This window comes from Mobula hypostoma, chromosome 10, assembly GCF_963921235.1.
Source record: "Mobula hypostoma chromosome 10, sMobHyp1.1, whole genome shotgun sequence".
Taxonomy (NCBI): domain Eukaryota; kingdom Metazoa; phylum Chordata; class Chondrichthyes; order Myliobatiformes; family Myliobatidae; genus Mobula; species Mobula hypostoma.
This window is the reverse complement of record NC_086106.1, coordinates 29,524,004-29,540,318: the sequence shown is the minus strand read 5'-3', so window position 1 is coordinate 29,540,318 and position 16,315 is coordinate 29,524,004. Positions and strand designations below refer to the sequence as shown.

General features: G+C 45.8%; 1 protein-coding gene across 1 annotated transcript; it reads left to right on the top strand.

Annotated features, from left to right (window-relative positions):
* Nucleotides 1-1,161: 1,161 nt before the first annotated feature.
* LOC134352784 (zinc finger protein 16-like) lies at nt 1,162-10,234 on the top strand. The gene is made up of 2 exons (XM_063060239.1): nt 1,162-2,707; nt 9,609-10,234. Exons 1-2 carry the CDS (start codon nt 2,586-2,588, stop codon nt 10,027-10,029), a joined length of 543 nt encoding a protein of 180 aa, XP_062916309.1. The 5' UTR covers nt 1,162-2,585; the 3' UTR covers nt 10,030-10,234.
* The last annotated feature ends 6,081 nt before the right edge of the window (nt 10,235-16,315 follow it).

Here is a 16,315-nt window from a genome sequence, read left to right as displayed (position 1 = left end):
ATGGCTATCTAGGAGGGAAGGGTTAAATTGATCCTAGAGTATGTTAAAAGATCCATCATGGGCCAAAGGGCCTTTATTGTGCTGAAATGTGTTTTGTTCTGAGTCTGTGTCAACACCACCTAAGGAGCAGGATTCATTCTTTTCATGAGTAGGGGAGTACTAAAGCAGAGGGCAGGGTTTAAGGTGAGAGGGGAACGTGTGGGGCAAGTTTATGATACAGAGAGTGGTGGGTATATTGAACAGGTCGATAGAATTTCCATATACCCTCATTGCTCTGCTTCATGTGTAAAAGACATTTGAACAGGTGGGTGGAGACGAATGTCAGAGGGATGAGTGCCGTACACAGGAAAATGGGACAGGCTCAGAGCAAAATATTCCTGCGGGGTGACTGCACCCTGTTTGAAATGCTGATGAATGAAAAGGGATGGAGTGAGCCGACGATTTGCCCCAGTTTGCCCACCGTCACAGCAGGTCCACAGCAGATGCCATTTCAAGGCTCTTCACTCCACCCTGGAACATCTGGACAGTGAACATGCGTGCACCTGAAAGCTCTTTGTCGAAAGCAGCTCAGCATTCGATACTATCGTCCGCTCAAAACTAATCAATAAGCTTCAACAACTTGGCCTACATACCTCCTTTTGCAATTGGGCCCTCGATTTCCTCACTTGCAGACCCCGGTGGGTTTGGATTGTCAGAAGCATCTCCTCCACAATCCCCATCAGCAGAGGTACACCACAAGGCTGGATGCTTCGTCACCTGCTCTACTCGCTTTACACTTACGGCCGGGAGGCTAAGCACAGCTCCAGTGCTACAGTTAAGCTTGCTGACAATTTCAATGCCAGCTGAATCGACAGTAATGACAAGTCAGCAGATTGAGGGAGATTGACCATCTGGCTGAGTGGTGCCACGACGGCAACCCCTCCATCAATGTCAGCAAGACCGAGAAGCTGATTAGTAACTTCAGGAGGAGGAAATCTAAGGCGCATGAGCCAGTCCTCATCAGAGGATCAGAGGTAAGGAGGGTCAGCAATTTTAAATTCTTTGGTGTTATTATTTCGGAGGATCTGTCCTGGGCCCAGCGTGTAAGCGCTTTTATGAAGAAAGTACGGCAGCGCCTCTACTCCATTAGGAGTTTGTGAAGGTTCAGTATGACATCTAAAACTTTAACAAACTTCTATAGATGTGTGGTGGAGAGTGTACTGTCTGCTTGCATCATGGCCTGGTATGGAAACACCAATGTCCTTGAATGGACATCCTACACAAAGCAGTGGATGCTTCCCAGTCCATCGTGGGTAAAGCCCTCCACACCACTGAGCACATCTACGAGGAGCGTGCTCACAGGAAAACAGCATCCATCATCACAGATCCCTACCTCTCAGCCAAGCTCTCTTCCCACTGCTGCCATTAGGAAGAAAGTGCAGCAGCCTCAGGACCCACACCACCAAGTTCAGGACAGTTCTTCCTCCTCAATCATCAGAGGCAATAACTTCACTTCTTTTTTAGATTAGATTATGAGGACACTCAGTCCTCGTTTATTGTTATTTAGATATGCATGCATTAAAAGATGATACAATGTTCCTCCGGTATGGTATCACAGAAACACAAGACAGACCAAGACTAACACTGACAAAAACCACATAATTATAACATATAGTTACAACAGTGCAAAGCAATACCATAGTTTGATAAGAGCAGACCATGGGCACTGTAAGAAAAAAGTCTCAAAGTCCCGAAAGCCCATCATCTTACACAGACGGTAGAAGGAAGAAACTCTTCCTGCCATGAGCTTCCAGCACCACAAACTTGCCGATGCAGCACCCTGGAAGCACCCGACCACAGTCCGACTATGAGTCCGTCCGAAAACTTCGAGTCTCCGACCAGCCCTCCGCCACCGAGCACCGAACACCATCCTCTACCAAGCGCTTCGACCCTGCCCCGGCCGCCAAGCAACAGGCAGAGCTGAGAATTCGGGGCCTTCCCCTCGGGAGATTTCGGATCACACAGTAGCAGCAGCAGCGAAGCAGATATTTCAGAACTTTCACCAGATCTCCATGCTCTCACGTCTGCCTCCATCAAATCAGAATTGCCTCATCACTAACCTATTCCAACAACCAAATGACTCACTTTCAAAGTCTCTTTATCTCAAATTCTTAATATTTATTTCTTATTTATATATTTTTTTGTATTTGTATTGTTTTTTTTTCACTTATTATCCTTCCCGTTTGTGTGGTCTTCCATTGATTTTATTACTGTTATTGGATTTATTGAGTATTCCTGCAAGAAAATGAATCTCAAGGTTGTATATGGTGACAGGTATGTTCTTTGAGAATAAACTTACTTCGAAGTTTGAACTTTTGAACTTTGATGTCACGGTCACGGGCTCGAACCTGACCTGGTTGGGCGGGACATGGATCGCATCTTCCCTGTGATTGGAGTGTAGAAATGATGGATCGGTTGCGGAAGAATCTCATTGGGTGAAGTCCTGTACCTGAGTTGGGACCGAGGAACGATATAAGAAGTGTCCTGGTAGCGGAACACACAAACATACGGGTATATGCGTTTTTCCGACGCACGGCGCCCGAGAGATGGAAGCAGGGAGAATGGGTAACTGGACCACCTCACGGGACGCAGAGACTGATCCAAAGTTAGGGGCACTGAGGCCGCGGGTCGTCCTGCGGAGATTGAAACTTTCAGTCCGGAACCACAGGTAGTGAAACAACACGCCGGCCTCTGTACTTCGTAGCGGAGACCCCTGAACACGGCAGGCGCTGAATTAAATGCGGTTCAGCATCGCATCGTTTAGGACTTCAGGGTGAATTGTCCCAAGCCACACAAAAAACATCAGGGTAAACGGGGAGGGTGGGGGTGGGGGCAAACAGACTGAAGGTCGTATCGTGTTCACTGGTCAATTACACCAGGTAAGTGCGATTTCGTAGGTCAGGGGTTGCGGAAGCGACAGGACGAACCGAGCGGCGGGCTCAAGAGATGTTAATGAATTTGAAAGCACCGTGCAGAGAGTTTTCCCAGAGAGACAAGTGATGCGAGGAGGAGAAAGCGGGGAAATGCGGGCGGACAGTGAAAGATGGAAACGATAAGAGGTTGTCTCATCAATTGTGTAATGGTCAGTAGATAGCCAGCGGGAAATGGCCACTGGAGGGCGTGGCCGTGAAAGTGGGCCGGAGAGTTTATTTGTCGCGTGGATAACTTCACTTACCTCAACCCTGAACTGATTCCATAACTTACAGATTTTCTTCAAAGACTCTACAGCTCAAGTTCTCAGGATTATTTGTCTGTTTGTTTATGTATTAATTGTAGATAGAAAAACAAACCCCTCTCTCTTTGGACGTTATTCCCTCTGAACACACTGCCCTCCACTCTCTCCACACCAATCTCAAAGTCACCATCAAACCTGCAGACAAAGGAGGTCTGTTATAGCGGGGCAGACTGACCTCTACTGAGGCCAGGCAGCAATTCTCAGACACCTCCTCTTACCTGCCCCTTGAAAAGGACCCCACTCCGAATCATTGGGCCACTGTCTCCTGCACCATCATTAACCTCATCAACTCTGGAGAACTCTCATCCATTGCCACCAACCTCATTGTTCCCTTACCCTGCATTCCTGTTTCTACCTCCTGCCCAAGATCTACCAATGTGTCTGTCCAGGCAGGCCCATGGTCTCTGCGTCCTCTTGCCCCAGTGAACTAATGTTATTATACACTGGCTCCATTCTAACCCCCTTGGTTCAGTCCCTTCCTGCTTTGCATGCCTGACCATCTCATTTCACCAGGGATAACCACTCACTTATATCCTCCATCAAGTAGGCCTTAAGCTCTCTGCCTCTTTCTCGGCAAAAGAGCCAATCAGATCCTCTCCAACACCACGCTCTTGCATCTGGCAGAACTGGTCCTCATCCTTGACAATTTCTCTTTTGGCTTGTCCCACTTTCTCCAAACTGAAGGTGTAGTCATGGGTACTCACCCGGGCCCAGCCATGCCTGCCTTTGTGGGCTACGTTGAACAGTCCATGCTCCAAGCTTTCCCTGGTAATGCTCCCCAACTGCTCCTGGTAATGATATCCTGAAGTGGGAAGGTGAACAGCCAGAGGTCGTGGTACATACTGGTACAGGCAGGAAATGGGAGGAGGTCCAGAAAGCAGACTACAATGAGTTAGGAAGGAAGTTGAGAAGCAGGACTAAAAAAGGTAGTAATCTTGGGATTGCTGTCTGTGCCATGGGACAGTGAGTATAGAAATAGAATGAGGTGGGGGATAAATGCGTGGCTGAGGGATTGGAGCGGGGGTTAGGATTCAGATTTATGGATCATTGGGACCTCTTCTGTGGCAGGTGTGACCTGTACAAAAATGACAGGTTGCACTTGAATCCCAGGGGGACCAATATCCTGGCAGGGAAGTTTGCAAAGGCTACTGGGGAGAGTTTAAACTAGGATTACTGGGGAGTGCGAACCGAACTGAAGAGATGGAGGAAGAGGCAGTTGGCTCACAAATAGAGGAAGCTTGGAGACATTGCGAGAGGAAAGATAGGCAGGTGATAGAGAAGGGACGTGCTCAGTCTGATGATTTGAGATGTGTTTATTTTAATACAAGTATTATGAACAAAGTGGATGAGCTTAGAGCATGGATCAGTACTTGGAGCTATGATGTGGTGGCCATTACAGAGACTTGGATGGCTCAGGGGCAGGAATGGTTACTTCAGGTGCCAGGCTTTAGATGTTTCAGAAAGGACAGGGAGGGAGGCAAAAGAGGTGGGGCATGGCACTGTTGATCAGAGATAGTGTCACAGCTGCAGGAGGAAGATATGGAGGGATTGTTTACAGAGTCTCTGTGGGTGGAAGTTAGGAACAGGAAGGGGTCAATAACTCTACTGGGTGTTTTCATAGACCATCGAATAGTAACAGGGACATTGAGGAGCAGATAGGGAGACAGATTCTGGAAAGATGTAATAATAACAGGGTTGTTGTGGTGGGAGATTTTAATTTCCCAAATATCAATTGGCATGTCCCTAGAGTGAGGGGTTTAGATGGGGTGGAGTTTGTTAGGTATATTCAGGAAGGTTTCTTGACACAATATGTAGAAACGCCTACAAGAGGAGAGGCTGTACTTGATTTGGTACTGGGAAATGAACCCGGTCAGGTGTCAGGTCTCGGGTCTCTCAGTGGGAGAGGATTTTAGAGATAGTGATCACAATTCTCTCTCCTTTACCATAGCATTGGAGAGGAATATGAACTGATAAGTTTGGGAAATGTTTAATTAGAGTAAGGGGAAATATGAGGCTATCAGGCAGGAACTTGGAAGCATAAATTAGGAACAGATTTTCTTGGGAAATGTGGCAAATGTTCAGGGGATATTTGCGTGGAGTTCTGCATAGGTACGTTCCAAGAGATGGAAAGGATGGGAGGGTACAGGAACTGTGGTGTATAAAGGCCGCTGTAAATCTAGTCAAGAATTAAAGAGCTCAAAAATTAGGCAATGATAGAAATCCAGAAAATTATAAGGCTAGCAGGAAGGAGCTTAAGAAAGAAATTAGGAGAGCCAGAAGGGGCTATGAGAAAGCCTTGGCAAACAGGATTAAGGAAAACCCTACAAGTATGTGAAGAGCAAGAGGATGAGACGTGAGAGAATAGGACCAATCAAGTGTTTCAGTGAACAAGTGTGTATGGGACCAGAGGAGATAGCAGAGGTACTTAATGAATACTTTGCTTCATTATTCACTACAGAAAAGGATCTTGGTGATTGTAGGGATGACTTATAGCGGACTGAAATGCTTGAGCATGTAGATTTTAAGAAAGAGGGTGTGCTGGAGTTTTGGAAAAGCATTAAGTTGGATAAGTCGCCAGGACTGGATGAGATGTACCCCAGGCTACTGTGGGAGGTGAGGGAGGAGATTGCTGAGCCTCTGGCGATGATCTTTGCATCATCAATAGGGATGGGAGAGGTTCCAGAGGATTTCAAGGTTGCAGATGTTGTTCCATTATTCAAGAAAGGGAGTAGAGATAGCCCGGGAAATTATAGACCAGTGAGTCTTAATTCAGTGGTTGGTAAGTTGATGGAGAAAATTCTGAGAGGCAAGATTTATTGAACATTTGGAGAGGCATAATATGATCAGGAATAGTCAGCATGGCTTTGTGAAAGGCAGTTGTACCTTACGAGCCTGACTGAGTTTTTTGAGGATGTGACTAAACACATTGATGAAGGTAGAGCAGTAGACACAGTGTATATGGATTTCAGCAAAGCATTTGACAAGGTACCCCATTCAAGGCTTATTGAGAAAGTAAGGAGGCATGGGATCTAAGGGGACATTGCTTTGTGGATCCAGAATTGGCTTGCCCACAGAAGGCAAAGAGTGGTTGTAGACAGGTCATATTCTGCATGAAGGCCGGTGACCAGTGGTGTGCCTCAGGGATCTGTTCTGGGACCCCTTCGCTTTGTGATTTTTATAAATGACCTGGATGAGGAAGTGGAGGGATGGGTTAGAAAATTTGCTAATGACACAAAGGTTGGGGGTGTTGTGGATAGTGTGGAGGGCTGTCAGAGGTTACAGCGGGACATTGATAGGATGCAAAACCAGGCTGAGAAGTGGCAGATGGAGTTCAACCCAGATAAGTGTGAAGTGGTTCATTTTGGTAGGTCAAATATGATGGCAGAATATAGTATTAATGGTAAGACTCTTGGCAGTGTGGAGGATCAGAGGGATCTTGGGGTCCGAGTCCATAGGACACTCAAAGCTGCTGAGCAGGTTGACTCTGTGGTTTAGAAAGGGTGCAGAGGAGATTTACAAGGATGTTGCCTGGATTGGGGCGCGTGCCTTATGAGAATAAGTTGAGTGAATTCAGCCTGTTTTCTTTGGAGTGACAGAGGATGAGAACTGACCTCATAGAGGTGTATAAGATGATGAGAGGCATTGATCGTGTGGATAGTTAGAGACCTTTTCCCCAGGGCTGAAATGGCTAGCACGAGAAGGCACAGTTTTAAGGTGCTTAGAAGTAGGTAGAGAGGGGATATCAGGGGTAAGTTGTTTTTGGTTACGCAGAGAGTGGTGAGTGCATGGAATGGGCTGCCAGCGATGGTGGTGGAGGCGGATACGATAGGGTTTATTAAGAGACTCCTGGACAGGTACATGGAGCTCAGAAAAATAGAGGGCTATGGGAAACCCTCAGTAATTTCTAAGGTAAGGACATGTTCAGCACAGCTTTGTGGGCCGAGTGGCTTGTATCATGCTGTAGGTTTTCTATGTTTCTAACTCTTCCTGTCCTATGTTGATGACTGTATTGGTGCTGCTTCATGCACCCATGCTGAGCTCATCAATTTCATCACCTTTGCCTCCAACTTGTACCATGCCCTTTGGTCCTTTTCTGACACCTGTCTCCCCTTTCTCAATCTCCCTGTCTCAATCTCTGGAGACAAACTGTCAACTGACATACTTTATAGGCAAAATGATTCCCATGGCTTTCTTGCCTATAACTCTTCCCACCCTGTCTTCTGTGAAAATGCTATTCCCTTTTCTGTTCCTTTGTCTCCACCATATCTGTTTCGAGGATGAGGTTTTTCCTTCCAGAAGATCAGAGATCGCCTCCTCCTGCAAAGAAAGTGGTTTCTCTTCCTACACCATTGACGCTGATCTCACCTACGTCTCCACTCCCCGGCATCCACCCTCACCTATCTTCCCACTGCCTTTAACAGGGATAGAGTTCCTCTTGTCCTCACCTACCACCCCATGAACCTCCAAATCCGAAACTTTATTCTCTACAACTTCTGTCATCATTAGCATGATTCTACCACCAAACGTTTGGTTACCTCCCCACCTCTGTCTGCTTTCTGTGGGGATCCTCTGTGATTCCTTTGTCCATTCACCTCTCCCCACTAATCTCCTTCCTGGCTAATGCTGAAATGCTACACCTGCCCATTCACCTGCTCCCTGACGGCCTCAAACAGCCCTTCCAGATGAGGCACCTGGAAATCTGTCAGGGTCATCTGCTGTATCTAGTACTCCTGATGCAGCCTCCTCTACATCGGTGAGACCCGATGAAAATTGGGGTCCCCTTTGTCAAGCACCTCCACTCCATTCGCAAAAAAACTGGAATTTCCTGGTTGCCAGCCATCTTAATTCCTATCCCCATTCCAGTTCCAACATGTCAGTCCACAGCCCCCTCTTCTGCCACATTGAGGCCACTCTCGGGACGGAGGAACAACACCTTCTATTACGTCTAGGTAACCTCCAACCTAATGGCATGGACATTGATCGTTTTTTCCCCACTGGTAATATTTTTCTCTTCTCCTTCCCTCCTCTTCTATTCCCCACTCTGGTCACTTACTGCTTCTTCTCACCTGCATCTCACCTCCCCCTGATGCCCCCCCCTTCCCTTTCTCCCATGATCCACTCTCTTGTCTTATCAGGTACCTTCTTCTCCAGCACTTCACCTTTTCCACCTATCACCTCCCAACTTCTAACTTCATCCAACCTCCCCTCCCACTTGGCTTCAGCTATCACCTTCTTCTCCTTCCCTCCCCCCTCTACTTCCTTTCCAAGTCCTGCTGAAGATCCTCGGCCCAAAATGTTGACTGTTTATTCACTTCCTTCCTGTGTGACCTGATGAGACCCTCCATCATTTTGACTGAATTGCTTTTATTTATTTACACAGTTTGTCTTTTCCACATTATTTACTTATCAATTTTTGTTTCTATGTAGTTTCTAATGGATTCTATTTTATTTCTTTGTTCTACTGTGAATGCCCACAGGAAAATTAATCTCAGGGTAATAGTATATGGTGACTTGTAAGTGCTTTGCTAATAATTTAATCTGATGTTTGGAATTTTTTGATGATCTACCAGTTCAGCTTCATGTTACCCTGAGTCTCCGGACAGAATCTTCCAAATTCCGGAAGCTTTGTGTCGGAATCGGATTTGTTATCACAGACGTGCACTCAGTGGCCACTTTATTAGGTACAAGAGTGGAGTCTGGTGTGGTTCTCTGCTACAGTGGCCCACCCAATTCAAGGTTTGACACGTGCGTTCAGAGGTGCTCTTCTGCACAGCACTATTGTAATCTGTGATTATTTGAGTTACTGTCACCTTCCAGTCAGCTTGAACCAGTCTGACCATTTTACCTCTCTCAAAGGCATTTTTACCCACAGAACTGCCACTCACTGGATGTCTTTAGTGGGTTTTTTTTTTTGCACCATTGTCTGTAAATTCTAGAGTCTGTTGTGCACAAAAATCCCAGGATATCAGCAGTTTCTGAGATACTCCAGCCACCCCGTCTGGGACCAACAAACATTCCATGGTCAAAGTTACTTGGATCACATTTCCTTTCCATTCTGACATTTGGTTTTAACAGCAACTGAACCTCTTGACCATGTCTGTGTGCTTTTATGCATTGAGTTGCTGCCTCATGATTGGCTGATCAGCTGTGCCTTATGAAATGGCTGCTGAAGGCATGTCCTGAAATTTGTTGTTTTGCAGTGAGACGTAAAATTACTGTATATGAAAGATAAATAGTGTGGAAAAGGGACAGAAATGTAGTGTTCATGGTTTCATCTTTGTGTTTGATTTTTTTTTTCTCCCCTCTCCTTTCTCCCACTCTAAACCTGTTGTAGGGCAACGGGGGAAAGATTGATCCAAACGACGAGCCGAGATCAGCCAGAGTCACTCAGCCCACCAGGGTCTGAATACCACCAGCCCTTGGTTGGGGGAGATCGCAGTCCCATTCACAGTGGGGAGAAACTGTTCTCAGGTTCTGAGTGTGGAGAAGGCTTCAGCCAAGCATCTAGACTGTCGAGATTGCAAAGCCACTACCCCAAGGAGAAACGATGGAAATGTGGGGAATGTGGCAAGGCGTTCTATTACCCGTCTCATCTGGAAATTCATCGGCGCAGTCACACCGGGGAAAGGCCCTTCACCTGCCCTGTGTGTGGGAAGGCATATTCCAATTCGTCTACCCTGTCTAGACACCAGCATGTTCACTCCATGGAGAAACTGTCTGCCTGCTCAGTGTGGGAAGGGATGCATTCAGCTTGACATGTTAATGGTACATCGCCTAGTTCACGCTGCTGAGAAGCTGTTTGACTGCCTCGTGTGTGGGAAAGGATTCACTAGGTCTGACAAACTAGAAATATGCCAGCAAGAGCATGTAAAGAATAGACCTTCCCTTTCAGTATGGGAAGGGCGCTGCTTGATCATGGGGATTAAGACACGTTGGCAAATTCATACTGGAGGGAGGGTGTTCACTGACTCCGGGTGGGGTGGGGGGGGGGACTCACCAGTGAGTCCACGAGTGACTGTAGGAGCTGGATTCCAGTGTAATCGTTCCTGAGAATTATATCCAGGATTGGACCAGGTTTACTATCCCAGCCTGGCATCCTCCTGATGATGTTTACAGCTCCTGTAACTGGGATGAATTTTAATCTTCCTTGCCAGTGCCCAATAAATTGTCTTGAACTTGAGCACAGAGTTTTGTCCAATTAGTACCAGTGTTGGACTCTTCAGAATTTAGATACTGAACAGAAGATATCATTGATGTTTTGGTGGTTTTTATTGAGAGGCAGAATCTGTGATACCAATGTGAGTCTTGGGCCAATAAGCCAGGTCTTTCCGGAGGAGGTTGGTGGAACCTTTCCACATGTTACAATTGTGAGGTCCCCAGTCATCTTGCATTCCAGCCACTGGAACTTGACACCAAACCCCATCCCTCCCAACCTGATCTGTCAAGGACCATGGGATGGCTGCCCCATGCATCAGCCTCCCCACGTTAAACAAAGTCATGCAGAGGCATTCCCCCTTGGTAGTTAAGGATTGCATAAAAGCCAAGAAAAGGGCATATAAGGTAGCAAAAGTGAGTGAGAAGTTGGATGATTGGGACGCTTTCAAAATCCAACAAAAGGTAACTAGAAAAAGGAGGGAAAAGATGAAATATGAGGCAGACTAGCCAATAATATAACGCAGGATGCCAGAAGTTTTTTTTTTCCAGTTATATAAAGAGCAAAAGGGAGGTGAGAGTTGATATTGGACCACTGGAAAATGATGCTGGTGAGGTAGTAATGGGGGACAAAGAAATGGCAGATGAACTTAATGAGTACTTTGCATCAGTCTTCACTGTGGAAAACATTAGCAGTGTGCCAGAGGTCCGTGAGTGTCAGGGAGCAGGAGTGAGTGCCATTGCTACTACAAAGGAAAAAGTGTTAGGCAAACTCAAAGGTCTGAAGGTGGATACGTCACCTGGACCAGATGGACTACATCCCAGGTGTAGTCAGCAACCTGACAGAGGTTTCTGAAGAGATGATGGATGCATTGGTCATGATTTTTCAAGAATCACTTGATTCTGGCAAGGTCCCAGAGGACTGGAAGATTGCAATGGCACTCCACTACTTAAGGGAAAAGAAAGGAAATAATAGGTTTGTTAGCCTAACCTCAGTGGTTTGGAAGTGTTGGAATCTATTACTGAGGATGAGGTTTCGGGGTACTTGGACACTAATGATAAGAAAAGTCAAAGACAGCATGGTTTCTGTAAAGGGAAATCTTGACTGACAAATTTGTTAAGAGTTCTTCGAGGAAGTAACAACCAGGGTAGACAAAGGAGAGGCAGTGGATGTCATTTACTTGGATTTTCAGAAGGTGTTTGATAAGGTGCTACACATGAGGTTACTTAACGAGATAAAATCCTGTGGTGTTACAGGAAGGATACTAGCGTGGATAGAGGAATGGCTGACAGGCAGGAGGCAGCGAGTGGGAATAAAAGGGGCCTTTTTTTGATTGGCTGTCAGTGACTAGTGGGTGTTCCTCAGGGGTCAGTACTTTTTGCATTGTTTGTCAATGATTTAGATAATGGAATTGATGGCTTTGTAGTAAAGATTGCGGATGATACAAAGATAAATGGAGGGGCAGGTAGTGCAGTGGAAGTAATGAGATTGCAGCAGGACTTGGACAATTTGGAAGAATGGGCAAAAATGTGGCAGATGGAATACAGTATTGGGAAATGTATAATAATGCATTTTGGTAAAAAGAAAAATAGTGTGGACTATTATCTAAATGGGGAGAAAATTCAAACATCAAACGTGCAGAGGGATTTGGGAGTCCTTGTGCAAGACTCCCAAAAAGTTAATTTACAGTTTGAGTCTGTGGTAAAGAAGGCAATTGCAAATTTTAATGGGAATAGAATATAAAAGCAAGGAGATAATACTGAGCCTTTATAAGCCACTAGTCAGGCTGCACTTGGTGTACTGTCAACAGTTTTGGGCCCCATATCTCAGAAAGGATGTGTTGTCATTGGTGAGAGTCCAGAAGAGGTTCATGAGGATGATTCTGCGAATGAAGGGGTTAACATATGAGGAGCATTTGGCAGCTTTGGGCCTGTGCTCACTGGAATTTAGAAGTATGTGGGGGTGATCTCATTGAAATCTACTGAATGTTGAAAGGACTAGACAAGGTGGATGTGGAGAGAATGTTTCCTATGGTGGGAGTATCCAGAATTAGAGAGAACAGCCTCAGAATTGAGGGGCGACCTTTAGAATAGGGGCAAGGAACATGTTTTTTTTAGCCAGAGTGGTTAATCTGTGGAATGCTCTACCACCCAGTGCCCAAGGCCAAGTCTGTGGGTATATTTAAGGTGGAAGTTGATAGTTTCCTGATCGGTCGGGGCATCAAATGATCTGGCAAGAAAGCAGGTGTATGGGGTTGAGTGGGATCTGGAATCAGCCATGATGGAATGGCAGAGCAGACCCAATGGGTTGAATGACCTAATTCCGCTCCATGTCTTATGGTCTTGTGGTCTAGGGAGTGACTTTAAAGAGGTTTCTAAAATCATGAAGAGCATAGATAATTATAATTAGTAAGGATAGGCAGCAATCCCCTCTGCCATGATTATTCTCGACATTGGTGTCCACAGGGCTGCATCCTCAGGCTCCTACTCTGCTCCCTGTACTCCCTAATGTGTAGTCAGATTTGGCCCCAACTCCATCTACGTTCACTGATGACCAGATCTCCAATAACAACGAGACACAGTACACAAAGGAGTTAGAGAGCCTCGTGGCTTGGTGTTGTGTTAACAACCTTTCCCCGAATGTCAGCAAAACTAAAACTAAGAGCTGGTCATTGACGTCAGGAAGTGGGGCAGAGTGCACACTCAGGGATGGGTCAATGATGCTGAGGTGGAGACATTTGAGAGTTTCAGGTTCCTAGCTGTAAACCTCACTTGCACCAGTCCAACCACATGTACACTATGATCAAGACAACACACCAGTGCTTTTACTTCCTCAGAAGGCTAAGAAAATTCAGTGTGTTACAAGGAGCATAACCAATTTTTACAGCTGCACCTTAGAAATTATTTCTGCAGAAATGCTCTGTCCAAGTGTGCAAGAAATTGCTTGTTTGTGAACACAGTCCAGTCCATTACAAAAATCAGCCTTCCCATGGAATCTGACACTTCTCACTGCCTCAGAAAAGCAGCCAATGTAATCATAGGCCTCGCCCATGGATAATTTCTTTTCTCCCTCCTCCCATCGGGTAGAAGATACAAAAAGCTACAAAGATGTAGGGCAAATATTCAGCTGCCAGAGGGGGAAATTATGATGCTATTAGTTAGAAACTTGGGAGCATAAATTGGGAATGGATTTACTCATGAATGATCAATGGAAATGTGGAGGTTGTTTTAGGAGCACTTGCATAGGCTTCTGGATAAGTTTGTCCCATTGAAGCAGGGAAAGGATTGTAGGGTGAAAAATCATGGTTCAGACTATTTAGTCAAGATGAAAAAAAGAATTTTAGTTACGATTAGGAAGCAAGGATCAGAGAGGATTCTAGAGAATTACACGGTAGCCAGGAAGGAACTAAAGAATGGATTTGGGAGAGGTAGAAGGGAGCATGAGAAAGCCTTGGTGAGTAGGATTAAGGAAAACCCCAAAGCATTCTACACACGTGGAAAAACAGGAGGTTGCCCAGTGTGAGGGTAGAACCAATCAGGATAGTAGAGGAAATGTGCCTGGGGTTGGAGGAGGTAGAGGTGATCCTTAATGAATACTTTACTTCAGTATTCACCAGTAAGAGGGACCTTGATGTTTGTGAGGACAGCATAAAAAATAAGAGTAGGAGTTGGCCATCTGGCCTGAGCCTGCTCTGCCATTCAATAGATCATGTCTGATCTGATCCCATTCCACCCACCTCCCTTTTCCCCATAACCCTCAATTCCCCTACTAGGCAAATGTCTATCCAACCTTCTTGTAACTATATTTACTGAGGTAGCTTCCACTGCTTCATTGGGCAGAGAATTCCACAGATTCACCACCCTCTGGGAAAAGCACTTCCTCCTCATCTAATCATCAAATAGGCTGATATGACTATGCAGGCTATGCTCTCTTCTCATGACTACCTTCAGGCAGCAGGTATAGAAACATTGGGTCCCACACCAGCAGGTTCAGGAACACTTATATCCTGCAACCGTCAGTCCCCTGAACTGCTGTGGATAACTTCGCTTGCTCATCTCAACCCTGAACTGATTCCGCAACTTATGGATTTACTTTCAAGGTCTCTACTTCTCAAGTTCTCAGGATTGTTTGTTTATGTATGTTTGTTTATCGATGCTCAAGACACCATCACAAACCTCATCAACTCTGGAGAACTTGCATCCATGGCCACCAACCTCATTGTTCCTTTACCACACACTGCTCGTTTCCACTTCCCACCAAGATCAACAAAACCTGACACTCCAGCGAGGTCCACTGTCTCTGCTTGGTCCTAGGCCAGTGAACTCGTGTCGACATTCCTCGACTCCATTCAGTCCCTTCCCACTTACATCAACACTTCACTTGCTCTCCATCACTTCAACCTTCAATTCCCTTGCCCTGACTGCCTTATTTTCACCATGGATGTCCACTCCCTTTACATTTCTAACCCCCCCCCCCCGCAAGAAGGCCGTAAAACAAAATGCTGAAGGAACTCAGTAGGCCAGGCAGCATCTATGGAAAAGAGTACAGTTGACGTCCCAGGCTGAGATCATTCAGCAGGACTGAAGCTTTCCACTTCTTTCTCAATAAGACCCAACCAGTCCTCTATCACCACTCTGCACCTCTCCACTAATCACCATCCTGGCACATATCTCTCCAATTGACAGAAATGATACACCTGCCCCATTCACTCCCTCCCTCATCTCCATTCAGGGCTTTAAGTAGTCCTTCCAGATGAGGCAACACTTCACCAACAAATCTGTTGGGGTCATCTGCTGTATCCGATGCTCCCGATGTGGCCTCTCTAGACTAGCAAGACCTGACTTTAACTGGTGGAGTGCGTTGTCGAGCTCCTTGTCTCCATCTGCAAGAAGCAGAATTTCCCGGCTGCCAACCACTTCAGTTCCTATCCCCATTCTAGTTCTGACACATCGGTTCATTGACTCATCTTCTGTTCTGTTGAGGCCTCTCATGATGGAGGAGCAAAACCTTAGAAATTTGGGTAGCCTCCAACCTCTGACGTCAACTTCTCCTTCTGGTAATACTTTTCTCTCTCCCCGTATTCCACACTTTGACCACCTAACCCTTCCATCACCTGCCTATCACTTCTCCCTGGTGGCCTTTCTCTTTCTTCCATGGTCCACTCTCCTCCCCTATTAGGTTCCTTCTTCTCCAGCCCTTTGCCTTTTCTACCTATCACCTCCCAACTTTTTACTTCATTCACTATCCCCAACCATGTGACTTCATCTATCACCTTCCAGCTTGTCATCTTTCTCTTCACCCCCACCCCCCCATCCAACCTTTTGTATTCTGGCCTCTTCCCCCTTCGTTTCTTGTCCTGATGAAGGGTCTTGGCCTGAAATGTCGTCTATTTATTCATTTTCTTCCTGCCTGACCTTATGAGTCCCTCTAGCACTTTGTATTGCTAATTATTGTATATTTTTATTTCCACAGTTTGACTTCTTTTGCACATTGGTTCTTTGTCAGTCTTGTGTGTAAGTTTTTAATTGACTCTATTGTATTTCTTTGTTCCACCTCAAAAATGTAGCGATAGTTAAAGGGTTTATGTCTCAGCAAGATCTAGAAAAACTCGGCCATACATTTATTTTTAGTAGGCTTGACGACTGTGATGGCATTTTCACAGGTCTCTGTTTAAATAAAAGTCCGATAGTTGCACCTCATTCAGAATGCAGCTGCTGGAGTCCTCACTAAAGCCAAGAAAGCAGAACATATCACTTCAGTTCTCGGATTATTCCACTGCCTTCTTGTCCATCAGAGGTTTGAGTTTAAAATGTCACTGCTGGTTTATAAAGCACTGAATGGTCCAGGACCAAAATACATCTCCCATCTCTTGCTGCATTATGAACCTT